This window comes from Anabrus simplex, chromosome 7 (assembly GCF_040414725.1).
Source record: "Anabrus simplex isolate iqAnaSimp1 chromosome 7, ASM4041472v1, whole genome shotgun sequence".
NCBI lineage: Eukaryota > Metazoa > Arthropoda > Insecta > Orthoptera > Tettigoniidae > Anabrus > Anabrus simplex.
In genome coordinates, this window is record NC_090271.1 from 146,764,897 (window position 1) to 146,777,971 (window position 13,075).

Here is a 13,075-nt window from a genome sequence, read left to right on the forward strand (position 1 = left end):
AAACACTTACAGGAATAATTAACTGTAGAGCAATGAGCAACTCCCTTTCCCAAGGCGACGGTCATCAGACTGACGAAGCTCCATACTTACTTTATAACCTTACCTGTTGTTGTTTACCCCTGAAATTAAATTAGGGTACCATGCCAGGTTCATCCTTACTCCACTGATAAAAGATTTACTGCAAGTTTCATTCCATGACTTTACTCCCAGAATAATAAAAAAATATATGACAAACACCAACAGTAATCATCACCTGATGAAACCCACTCGTCTTTGCCGTTTACAAAACAGGAAAGGTCCTAAAACAGACCCTTGTGGGACATCTGCTTTAACAGTTTCCATATCAGATTTCTTATCACGTATTACCACCATCTGTTTCCTGTGATGAAGATAAGATCCCATTAATTTCAGTTCTTGGTCCCTTACTCCATAATAACTGATCTTATATATTAAGATTTCATGTGAGACACAATCAAAAGCTTTTGTCAGGTCAATTAGTGTAGCACCTGTGAGTGTTTTATTCTCAAAATCATTTAATATGTCTTTGATGACACGTTGAACTGCTTTTATTGCTGAATGACTCTTTCTAAATCCACACTGTTATACAGCAAATTATTTTTGAAAAATTACTCCTACCCCTTGTGGGTGGGGGATGCAGTCGAAGAATACACCCATGGTATCCCCTGCCTGTTGTAAGAGGCGACCAAAAGGGGAGACCAAGGGATGATTATATTAGAACCATGAAACTCGTTGTGATTAGTACCACCATGCGGGGAACACCATGGGTCGCTTTTACTTGCATATAGTACCACTATGTTAGGTACCACATAGGTTTGTGGTTAGTAGCAAACGAGAGCTCGACGGCTTTTACAGTACCTGTGATTAGTAGCACTATGTGAGCGACACCATGGGATGATGGAACCCATGGTCCTAGCTTGCCTATGATTAGTACCCACTATATGAGGAACACCACGGGATAGTACGAGTCCCTGTGGTTAGTACACTTCGGTGATGAACACCATAGGTTTGTGTTGCCTGTCAATGGTGCCGCAATGTGTGAAACACAGTAGGTCTGTAATACATGTACGAATTTCATTACCTGTGAGTAGTACCATAATGTGTGGAATACTGCGAGTCTGCGCAACTCTTGATCAGTACCGCAACATGACATACAATGGTTCTACTTTTCTAGTGATAAGTACCATTATGAGGGGCCGATGACTTGGATTTTGGACTCCTTTAGACTATAAGCATCATCAATTCGGTATCGTGCTATAGAAGCAGTCGCTTGGTCAGTAATACTATTGTTTTATGCCAGCTTCTGTGCATGTGAGGCACTGTGGGTCAGTTCCACTGATCGTCTTAACTTCATATCCATCCATTCATTCTTCGTCCTCATGTTTTGAATTGTGGTCAGTGGAGGATTTGGGGTTTTTAATTTGTCATTTCATTTCGTCTCATTTCGTACCATTAGGGGCCGATGACCTAGATGTTAGGCCCCTTCAAACAACAATCATCAATCAATCAAAATTGCTTGTCGAGTTGCATAAATATACAGGACTCAATAATTTTACTCAGAATGGGTACTATTGTTTCAGGGCGGTAATTTGATTGGCACATTTTATCCTCCTTTTCAAAGATAGGTATCACTTTAGACATCTTTAAACACTCCAGAAAATCACCTTCACATTTCACTATACAACACTTATAAATTCCCTTCAGCCTTTAAGGTCTCTTAACTAATTGATACTTATCTCGGTTTTTGAAGCTTCTCTCTTCTTGCTTCTTTCTTGAATCCTCGTTGTAGGGTTCCTCTGTATCTTCCCTGACGGTTTTAGGACTCGAACACAGAACTCTGAGGTGAACGTGAACTGAAGCTACTGTCTCCTTCAAACACTCTGTGAGTTCTCTACGTACTGTCTCTGTACTCTACCCTGTGGGACACTGCTTCACCCTGTGCCACAGCTAACCAGCCTACTGCTTGGCAGTCTCAACTGGTGCCTAATCTGAATAACTTCTTATACTGCTGTCTTCACTAACTGATGGCAGGCTCAACTACTGCCTGATCTGACTAACTCCATATACTGCTATCTTTATTGACTTTATTCTACAGTATCTGTTCTCTGCCAAGTGACCTAGTGACTGTCCCTACCCGAGAGAACGCTCCTTTTCAAGTTAACAAAATAACTTCCTGACCAGAATGTCCGATCCGAATCACCACCAGAATGACGACCAAAAATGACCAAGAGTCTCCCTTGTCACTCCCTTCTATCACTTCTCTGAGATTCTAGAACAGGTCATCCCCTACTACTATGTTCCCTCACATCACTGATCTGTTACCTTCCTATTGGTTACTTCAAGTGTGGTCCCACCCATCTCCTGCATCTACATGTGACTGGTGACCTTCCACAGATTCCTTCTAGAAAGAATGATTGCACCACAATGTGCGTTCTTATTTTACAGGGCACCTTCCTACGTGACTGACAACAGGCTTGCTTTTCCTGGTCCACCCAATTTGAGCCTCTAACTATGACCTAGTCTGTTTACTTCTTTCTCTGACGAATATTCTGATTGCACAAGTTTGCTTCACTCTGTAGCTCACTGTATGTTCCATGTTGAGACTAGCTTTAAGAAATGCTTTTAATTATAATTGTAATTCTGCACTTATTCACTGTGCTGATATTTGATTTACACTTAATCACTCACTTCCACTGTTTTTGCCTTATCTTCTCTTTATATGTTACACTTAAATTATTCATGATTATTAGGGATTTCTGACTGGGAGGTCACAGATCGAACCTTGTTTGATGCGCTCGCCACATAATTTCTCACGGAAGGACGTGTTGCGAATCGGCACTCGCGACAGCATTATTATAACTGAGTTCACAGTCATGACTTTTCCCCTAGGTTAGGATCACCCCATTCCCAACCCGCGGCTCGTCCAGGCTACGTAAAGCAAAGTGATGTGTTGGTTCCAGCACCCCTCAGTGAGTCTTCACCTCAATCACCAGCCCCACTTCACCTGAAACACCATATCACCCATGTGGAGGAAGCACGGATGCCTCTCTAGCATGTGTGGGCGAGGCCTCCACTTCCAAGCCTCGACTTGGGCTATTAACAATCACAGTGCCTTAAGACATTTTCTGGCAATACCTGTTTTTGGTCCGCGAGAGGGTATTTTATTTCCCTCAGAGCCTCCAGCCAAGTCCGGAGGGCCCCCCTATCTGCCACCTGGGACACGCCCGATAATGGAACAGGTAAGAAAACCCCCCACAGGTGATCATTCCTAATTCTGTCCTTGTTTTCTGTACAGCTGATCTAAGGAACTTCATTTTAACAGCTTTCAGGTGACCTAGTTGTATTTTATGTATGATGCAACTCTCCAGGCTATACATCATGATGGGCAGGAGATAAGTCTTAAACAGGGTCTGTTTAGCCCTCTGAGAAACTCCCTTATCCCAAACTATGTTCGGTACTTGATGGAAGAAGTTGGATCCTTTTTGTACCCTGTTCAACACTTTGATCTCGGCGCTTCCGTCATTTGATGTACTCCCTAGATATTTAAAGGTATTCACACATTCAGTCTTCTTTCCCTCGAGGGTGAGGATACAAGATGTATTTGTCATAGCTTTCATTACCACTGTTTTGCTCTTGCTCACAGTTAATATATATTACTTAAATTTGGTGTTCCAAAGATCCAGTCTCCCCTGAACATCTCTCTCAGTTTCTCCTCAAATGGCATCATCATCAGCAAAAACAAATGCATTAAGATCTTCCTTATCTATTTCTTTGAGTTCCTTTTTAATAGTATCCATAAGTGAAATGAAGAGCAATGGGGAAAGAGAACTCCCTTGTTGGACACCTCTTCTTGTTTTAAACCACTGAGATCTTCCATCTCTTACTTGCACACTACTTTCACAACCATCATATCATACAAGATCTGAACTTTTCAAATTAGTGCTTCTGGTGTGTTATGTTTTTCTAAACATTCCCATATTTTTCCTCTCTGCACCCTGCCATATGCTTTTTCCAAATCCAAAACCACTATTATCAAGTTCTTCCATTTTTCCATTTTTTTTTTTTTTTTCATTAGCTGCCTGAGTGAAAAAATTAGGTCTGTGGTTCCTCTGTATCTTCTAAATCCTTGTTGTTCCTCTTGAAATTGATCTTCCATTATTTCTCTCAGTCTCTGTTCCATGATATTATTTTAAGGCAATGTGACAAAAGGATGATGCCTCTATAATTGGTGCACTTCCTTCTACTTCCTTTTTTAAACAATGGTATTATATTTCCTATTTTCCAGTCATCTGGCAACTTGTTCTCTTTCCATATAACTCCCAGTGTTCGATGTAGCCACTGTATTCCAGGGATTCCAGTTGGCTTAATCATGTCTGCTGTTAGTTCATCTGCTCCCGCTGATTTCCACTTTTCATTTTCTTCAGGGCATTTTCTGTCTCTTTCCAAGTAATTGTAGGTTGTTCCTTCTGTAATTCATTAGTGACTCTGGTAACTTATTCACACTCCCCATTCAATAACTTTTCAAAATAACTCTTCATCTCTTCTCTGATTCCTACCATGTTTCTGATAATGATCCCGTTCTCTGTTTCAATAGCTTTAAGTTCTTCCTTATTTGATGTTTTACTTTTCATTAACCCGTATGACATTTTTTAATTGCATGCTTTACTCTATCATTCAACCAACTTGTTTCTTTTTCCTTTACTTTACCTTTCATTTTACCATACACCTCTATAGCACCGTTAATTATTGTTGTTCTAAGTGCATTCCAATCTTCATCAACACTACCTGTCTCATATTTAGGCAATTTAGTTGCTATCAAATTTTGAAAATCCTTCTTTTCTTCATTTTTCAGTTTCCATTCTTTAATCTTTGGTAATCTCTTTACTGCAGATGTAGCTTTAAGTATACAATTTAGATCCACTACTAGAAGTCTGTGGTCGCTATCCAAACTTTCACTTGGGATAACTTTCGTATCTGTCACTTTTTGCCAATTAATTTATCAGTTATCACATAATCAATAACTGTCTTTTGATTTCCCATCTCAGCCATATCTAGTAATCTTATGGCTATCCTGTTTTTTGAAGAATGTACTTTTTATTAAAAGGTATTTTGTGTTGCTTTCAATCTGCAGGGTATCAACACATGTTTGTTTCGAGAAAATAATGAAAATAGGACAGTGATGAGCGAGGAGAAGATGCAGGTTATTGTTTTATTACCTATTTACTTAGAAACAAAAAGAAAATAATTTATATAGTGTTACATTATTTACCATCCCTATACAATATATTCCGTATTGGGAAATTATGTTCAAAACTGACTAGGTATTCAGAGCTCTTCAGTTATTTCTATACAGGTGTTACAATGATGTGGATATTCAGCTTCTTCTCTGTGGAGGTTTGTGTTGGCTCAGTGATGAGTATGTCCCTTTGTATGGAATGGAATGAAACAAGTTGTGCAGAGCCCAGCATCATATTTCGCTCACAGTATCAATGTACAACTATTGTGTGTTAAAAGTTTACCTCTCAAACATTTCTCGATTTACTTATGCTCACTCTTTGTTGGATTGTTAAATGAAATAAAAGAGGTGAATTTCAGTACAATTTACACTGTTTCACTTGATACTTTTGGGGCATACTGTACGTCATGTAAGGGTATTTCTTATAACTTGAATGCTGAGCAAGTTGGTTATGTGGTTCAGGGCATATAGCTGTTAGCTTGCATTTTGGGAGATGGTTGGTTCAAACCTCGCTGTCGGCAGCTCTGAAGATGGTTTCCCATTTTCACACCAGGCAGTACAGTACCTTAATTAAGGCTACATTAACTTCCTTCCCAGTCCTAGCCCTGTCCTATCCCATCGTCAGCATTATTCAATTTTAGCATAAGACCTGTCTGTTTTGGTCCAGTGTGAAACAAATAGCAAGATTATAACCTTAATGTTTTCTTATTATTATAGGTCTACAAAGTCAAAAGTGCCAGTTCCATCCAGTAATGTCTGAAGCTTTCTCTGGAAAGAAATGGGTTGAAATTTGTGGAGGTCAGCATCATACATTAGCACTGGATAGTGAGGGTAAGTTTTAATAAGTTATATTTTTCACATTAAATTGCATTAATGAAATTACTCTTGATGTTATGGCAGGGCTCTGTATCGTCATTTTATAAACATTACAAGAGATGCCAACTTTCAAGAAAGGCAGTTGGTAATGCAGCCGATAGGGCACCGGGGTGGGGAAGTGTAGCGATGGCCAGAGATTTTTTTCTCGAGATCTCACTAACTTACACATCGTTGAAAAATCAATGAACAACATACAATTCAACCAGATGTGACATTCAAAGACTGGCATATAAACAATGTTTGTTTCTTACCTGCTAGAGTAACAGGTGATCTGCAATACATAGCTGAGTGGATGTTGAAGGATCATTTTCTTGTTGTTGTTGAGTGCTGGAGTTGCCCCCTTAGCAGCTTATAGTTCCTTGTGGGTAAAGGTACACTGGTGACATGCTTTTTCCTTTGATATCATGTGCATCCTCTGCACTAACAGAGCACTTAACAGTTTGTTTTCATATTAGCACGGAATTCAGTCTTGTTCTTCCTCACCAAATGAAAAAGCTCTTTCCACTGGAGCATTGCTATGGGGTACTAGAAGTATAGCCATCATTGGCTTACTCAGTGAAGGGTACTTCCTTATACCTGAAGCATCAGTGATCTTCGATATTTCGACCCAAAGTCTGTCGGCCCTTTCATCCTTGTCAAAAGGGAATCCATCAAATTGGAAATGAGTGAACTCGGTTTCCAAAGAATCAATTTCTTCTGACGACAGAATTTCAGGAAACCGGTTAATCACAAATTCTATTCTAAACATCAGCAATTTCAGCATGCTCGAGAAACTTATCCCTAATTGGCCATTTGTTGACAATGTACTTACATGTTTTTGTGTAGAACAGTCTCACATCGGAATAAAACTTTTTCAATGTGGTTTCATCTAGAGAAACTACCCTTATGTAAGCCCTTGTATTTGCAACTTACAGTCACTTTTCTGTAACGTAGCAGAACTAAATTTCACATCAAGCAAATTACTATTGTAATCTGGAACAGAGGATGCTCTCACAAAGCGAACAATAAGGTCATTGAAAAATTCCTTTCTTTGAATGAAGTTTATGAATAATTGATGTCTCTCGGAGGAATACATTTCAGGAGTTCAGAAGTGGAAGAACAGAGCTGAGAAACGAAAGATAATAGATATATTTTCAAATTGATCCTTAATTTTCAGAAATTTTGAGATGGCCTTGTCAGAATCTGACTCACAGAAGAGCATTTTTAAAGGGTTCCACTGTTCTAAGACCCTTGATTCACACTGTAGAAGAGATAACCACCTAGTAGAAACATACTTTAAAATTTTGTCAGCCTTTTCACCAAAGATTTCCTGGCATACCTATAAAGCATTTTGCCTCTTTGAACTCTTCAGCAAGTAGTAATAAATATCAATTAAAAACTGTTCAATATTAACATTTACAAGAGCTAAGTGCACAAGATGACAAGCACAGCCTTGCACATGAATATTAGGATTTTCTTTACAAATAAAGGAGCTCACACTTTTGGAAATACCAGTCATAGTACTTGCATTATTACATGCAAAACCTACGCAGTTATCCCACGGAATCCCCCTCTTCTTCAGTTCATCATCCAAAACATTGAATATTCCTTTGTCTGTATTGTCGTTGAATTTCCGAATTGTAAGAATTATCGTTGAAATTTGCGTAGATTCCCCATTGAAAAGCTTCACAACTAATGGGTAGAGCTTTTTATCATTCATATTGTTACTGCCATCTGTTGCTAGGGCAAAGGGCTGGAACTTCATTAGCTCTGTTACCTTTCCCTCAACTGTAGAAGCCAAAATTAACTAACCCTTCCGTTTTTGTTGTCGTACAACCGTACCTCAAAGCTATTTTCAAATCGGGAAACATGTTTTTGAAGAACATCCCGTATGGTCACTAAAGGCTAGTTGTGTTCAACAAGAAAAGTCATAAACAAGAACTCCGTGTTTGTTACTGAGCTTTCATCTTCCGAGGATTTAGCAAAAATGGTTAAATTCTTGTTTGTGGCCCTCAGCTTAACTGTATCCGTATGAATTTTGCTAGCAACTCCACACACTAAAAAAACCATTTGTGAAGGAGATTTTTGAGGTACTCGGTAAACAGGGCCATTCTTTCGAGTATTCCTCCCTAAATTTTTGAACTGCTTTTGGTTTCTTACTAGCATCACTAGTCACGGTAACGTCACCACACGTATTTTCCTGCACAACAAATCACTTCATTATTTCAAACTTTTCTCATTTTATAACACCCGATTAGCATATATCCTATGTAAATTCGGCAACAAAAATCGAAATAAATACTTCAACAGTCACCCAGTATTCACAGTGAAATGAAGTTTGCCACCACTTTGCCGCCAAAACAAAGACAAAAGAACTCAGATACTTACATGGAAGTCTGAATATGAGGAACAAAGACAACTCCGCTAGATATACCACTTCACAGGTACAGTAGCTATTTTTCCGGTACTGGAAGCGCACACTGCGTTTGGCACGTGAAAACTCAAAATATTCTTAAACGAGGGACAGAAAAGGGCAGGGGTATAAATGATTACTGAGAAATTCAAAAACAATATTCTGAGAATTCAAGCTGTAATGGCATTCCTTGTGTATCCTTTTGAACACTTTGTACACTTACATTTAAAAATCTCCAAAAAAAATAATTGTAATTTGTGGTGTGTCATTTGTAAAGGCGTAGTAATGATGGGTAATTTGTAATTATTATGATTGATTCATAGTAGTTGGCTTTTCTGCATTACTTTCCAGCTTATGTACATGAACATTTCTAGGCCCTATAAGAGTTTAGAGAAAAGTTTATAGAGGAAGAGTAAAATTAATATGCATTCGTAGAAATTGGAAAAAATAACCAGAATATTGCAAATTAGAAACATACCAGTGCAATAATATCTCTCACAATGAGAACTTCGATGAAGCCAAGGTGGAACATTCTTCTGCAAAACCTCTCTTAAAACAGTATTCTGTAAGTCTGATATTATCCAGTATGTTTCTTTAAGTATCCACATTTGAAGAAAGCAAATCAGCCAACTTCTGGATCTATTGGCCAAAAATTGGAAGTACAGAGGGCAAAGAAATTGGTTTGTTCGTAACATATTACTGTTGGTAGAGAACACCAGTGTATCTGTAGTGAAAATTGCCATTGTGTTAATCTGATGGAGGAAGAAAATGTCAGCCGGATGCATTAATCATGTATAGTATATTTTGCGATGATCAGCTGTTCGATGCCCAGGAATTTATTAAAATTATCCTCAATACGGTTCCATTATGAGATTAATTACATGTAGCCCAGTAATCTACCGAAAGAAAAATATAGTCTCTGCCCTGCAAATTAAGCTGCAACTACCGCTCCAGGAATATTTTAAAATCGCCTGTGATCATGTTTGATGATTTGCTTGTATGTGCCTTTCCTATTATGCATACTATGAAGACGGCTGGAATCAACACTCAAACCTGGGATACACTTGCTGAGAATCATACACTTTGATGTCACACTGTTTCTACATCGGTTACTATGTATTAAGAGGAATGCTGTAGACATGAATAGACTAAATGACAAGCACAAAAGAAGACTCTATTAGAATAAAATTTATTGTAGCCACCTATTCAATACAGTTCACCGTTTGTGGTGATTAAATTCTAAGTGATTTGTATACACTACATAGGTACATGTTTTGCCTTTTGTGGGGGGGCATCTTCAGCCTATTGTCAATCTTAAGGTCAAGACCCAGGTCTTGTCTGAGTTAAACATTTGGAACCAATATATACAAATATGACCTTATACTAAGAATCTTCCTATTTTTTACAAATAAAAAAAGGGGCCTTTACTTTAGGTGATATGTACAAAAATTATAAAAATGTGCAACTTCAATTAAAACAAAATTTGTTACATGAATACATTTAAAATTATCTAACAATTTACAAACTGTACAGGCAACAATTGGATCTCTTCATCATTAGATAAATCATTAGGTTGGTAGTTTGTATGAAGTAGTGTATGTTCGTCCAAGGTTCTTTTTGTTCACCTGTGCCATTCGTTTGGCAGCAACAAAATAGGAACCATAGTTTGTTGTCGTTCTTGCAAAGCTTGAAATATCCCATGAGGAAAGAAGCATAGTAGGTTGTTACTATTATAAGGAATTAAGCAATTTTTGTGGGTTGAACTTTGTGTATGTTGGAGTACATTATCCAATGTCATTCAGTAGTTAGCTGTTCCTCTATGAAGTGTTATTTGGATGGTTTTTTGACTAATGTTATCGGTGTTTCATTGTTCTGCCATTGGATTGTTAATGTATATTGTCTGTAAATAAATAGAAAAAGAAATGTAGAATTATGAATGTTATAACCCGCGTTAATAATAATAGTATATATCCCATAATTGTGGTTGAACTTATGAACTTACACTTTCAGTCTGGTGTTAGCTGGATCCACTCTTTCCGGTTGCGTCCGAACGACTAACCTTTCTACTTCTAGTGAAATACTGATGCGGTAGCGGATGGGTGGAGCGTAGAGTGGGAAAGGGAGTGGGTTGTGCTTTGTGCGCATGTGTTACTGCTAAGGAGGTGTTGCCCAAACTGGTGTGGGCGGGTCTAAGATTAGGCGTGGTAATTAGAACATTTGAGTGCTGTGGTTGAAAAATAATAGGGACCATATTATGGTTTACAGTATGGATCAGCTTTGGAGTTATCTCATATAACAGATTTTTGTTGTCAATGATGTCGTTAAGATTAATTTCTTTATTATAAGTTTGGTCCAAAAAATGTATAAGTTTTCCATTTCACTCAATAATTTCCGCTTATCTATGTATCTAACGATGGTTAGATCTTTCTTAATTGAAGTGAATTTGTGTCCTGTTTCTTTCGTATGCTGGCTCATGGCTGAATACTTGTTGTGTTTGGAGGCATTGTAGTCTTCCAAATACCTTGTACAAAAGCTTCTCCCAATATGACCCCGATACGTGAACCCACATTGTGTGCACATTAATCTATAAACTCCAGATCTTGAGTAAACATTACTGTTATTGACCCTATTGTGGTTAAAAAGTATGTTTTGGTTATTATTTACTGTCCTGAAAGCTATAAAACATATATCTATATATATATATATTTTTAGAACATACCGGGCAAGTTGGCCGTGCAGTTAGGGGCGCATAGCTGTGAGCTTGCATATGGGAGATAGTGGGTTCGAGTCCCACTGTCAGCAGCCCTGAAGATAGTTTTCCATGGTTTCCCATTTTTGCACCAGGCAAATGCTAGGCTGTACCTTAATTAACCCTCCGTCGGTCGTGCTCTAATTTCGACACATAAGTCGTGCAGCATCTAGAAGGCGCCATGGTTTATTATCCATTGCCATCTGTGTCCGTCATGTCCTCCAGCATTATTTTGTTGGCATGTAAAGTTCCAGCCAAATATAGAAGTCCTAAGAATGCCTTTATTTCAGTATCAGTCACTTTCGCATCTCTTTCCCTTTGAAAATGTCCTTTTATGTGTTCTGTATATTGATTTGTATATCGAACGACATTATGTAACATTTCGTCAGTTATAAACAATATCCGCACTCACCATCTTTTACGTGACGTGCAGTTTAGTGAGCAAATTATGTGGGGGTGTTTTCTTCCTACAATTTTATTCAGGGTGCTTACCCTATTTTGTGTTTCCATCCTTTCCTGCATAAAACAGGATGTCCCCGATAAAAGGTTAATCTTCCGCTCTACTTTCCCCAGTATCGGAGTTGTCTTCCCTGCTGTCAGCCGGAATATCTTCAGCGTCAGTATCACTGTCCTCTTCATTCTGTTGCTCTTCATCAAAATTATCATCAGTTAGTAAATTATGCTTTAATTTCAAATCACTAGGATTGTTTACATTCAAGAACTGACGGTTACCGGCCATACTAAAAACACGGAAGGTTTAGGTCGCGTGGCATTCGGTAGGTGCAAACGTTCAGTATCCCACCACTGATGTTATCAACAATAACAACCTCCCAGCTGTATTGTAAGACACTGGCAGCTATGAAGATACCGTGAGTGCAGGTTCACCAGACGCATGCGCTGTGAAGTAGGGCGCAAAAAAACAAGCATTGGCACCTTCTGGATACGGCGCGATAAGGCCACGGCCGCTTCCTTCCAACTCCTAGGCCTTTCCTATCCCATCGTCGCCATAAGACCTATCCTTTTATTTTATTAATGAATCAATTGACCGTACTTATTTTAAAACCATTGAAATGAGCTAATTGCCTTATGTATCTTAGTTCTGTTTTTAAATTATCCAGAGAAAGTGGAAGTTTTAGAGCCCTATATATTAAACTATGAAAAGCAGCTTGTTTTTGAATCTTAGGATGCAGGGATGAATCTTTAATAGTTATGGGTGAATGAGTAGGTTTCCTATGAATACGAAATTCAAAGGTGTTACGCAAACGCGTGATTGTTAGATCTAAAAAATTTAAAGAATTTTTGACTTCCTCTTCTTTGGTAAATTTAATATTAGGGTCTATTTTGTTTAATGAATCCAGTATGTCATCACTGTTAGTCATGTCTTTGTTTATAACCACAAAAGTATCGTCAACGAATCTTAGCCATAAACAAATGCCCTTTATTTGTGAAATGATTTTTGTATGTTCTATTGAATCCGTGTAAATATCGGCTAGAATGCCAGAAAGCGGGTCCCCCATTGCTAAGCCTTTTTGCTGATATTATTTCGCATTAAAAGAGAAGTAATTATTATTTAGAACGAAATTTAATATCTTCATGAATCCATCTTTTTCTCTCTTACTAGGACCACTGTGTTTATTGATGTTAACTTTGATAGTTTCTTTAGTAGTAATGTTTGGGAACATGTTTGTGATATCATAAGAACATATAATATAGTTAGGTTGCAGATTAAACTTTTTCAGAATTTCACAAAAACTAATTGAATTTTTCAAGGGGTATTTAATGTTGAATACATAATGGTTTTTAT

The 13,075-nt window shown here is 38.0% G+C and overlaps 1 protein-coding gene across 3 annotated transcripts in view; it reads left to right on the top strand.

Annotated features, from left to right (window-relative positions):
- Rcc1 (Regulator of chromosome condensation 1) overlaps positions 1-13,075 on the top strand; it is a 151,140-nt gene that overhangs the window by 108,689 nt on the left and 29,376 nt on the right. For all 3 annotated transcript variants that reach the window (XM_067151373.2, XM_067151372.2, XM_067151371.2), the window contains exon 7: positions 5,972-6,085. In XM_067151373.2, coding sequence (XP_067007474.2) covers positions 5,972-6,085 — 114 coding nt within the window. The remainder of the gene's footprint in view (positions 1-5,971; positions 6,086-13,075) is intronic.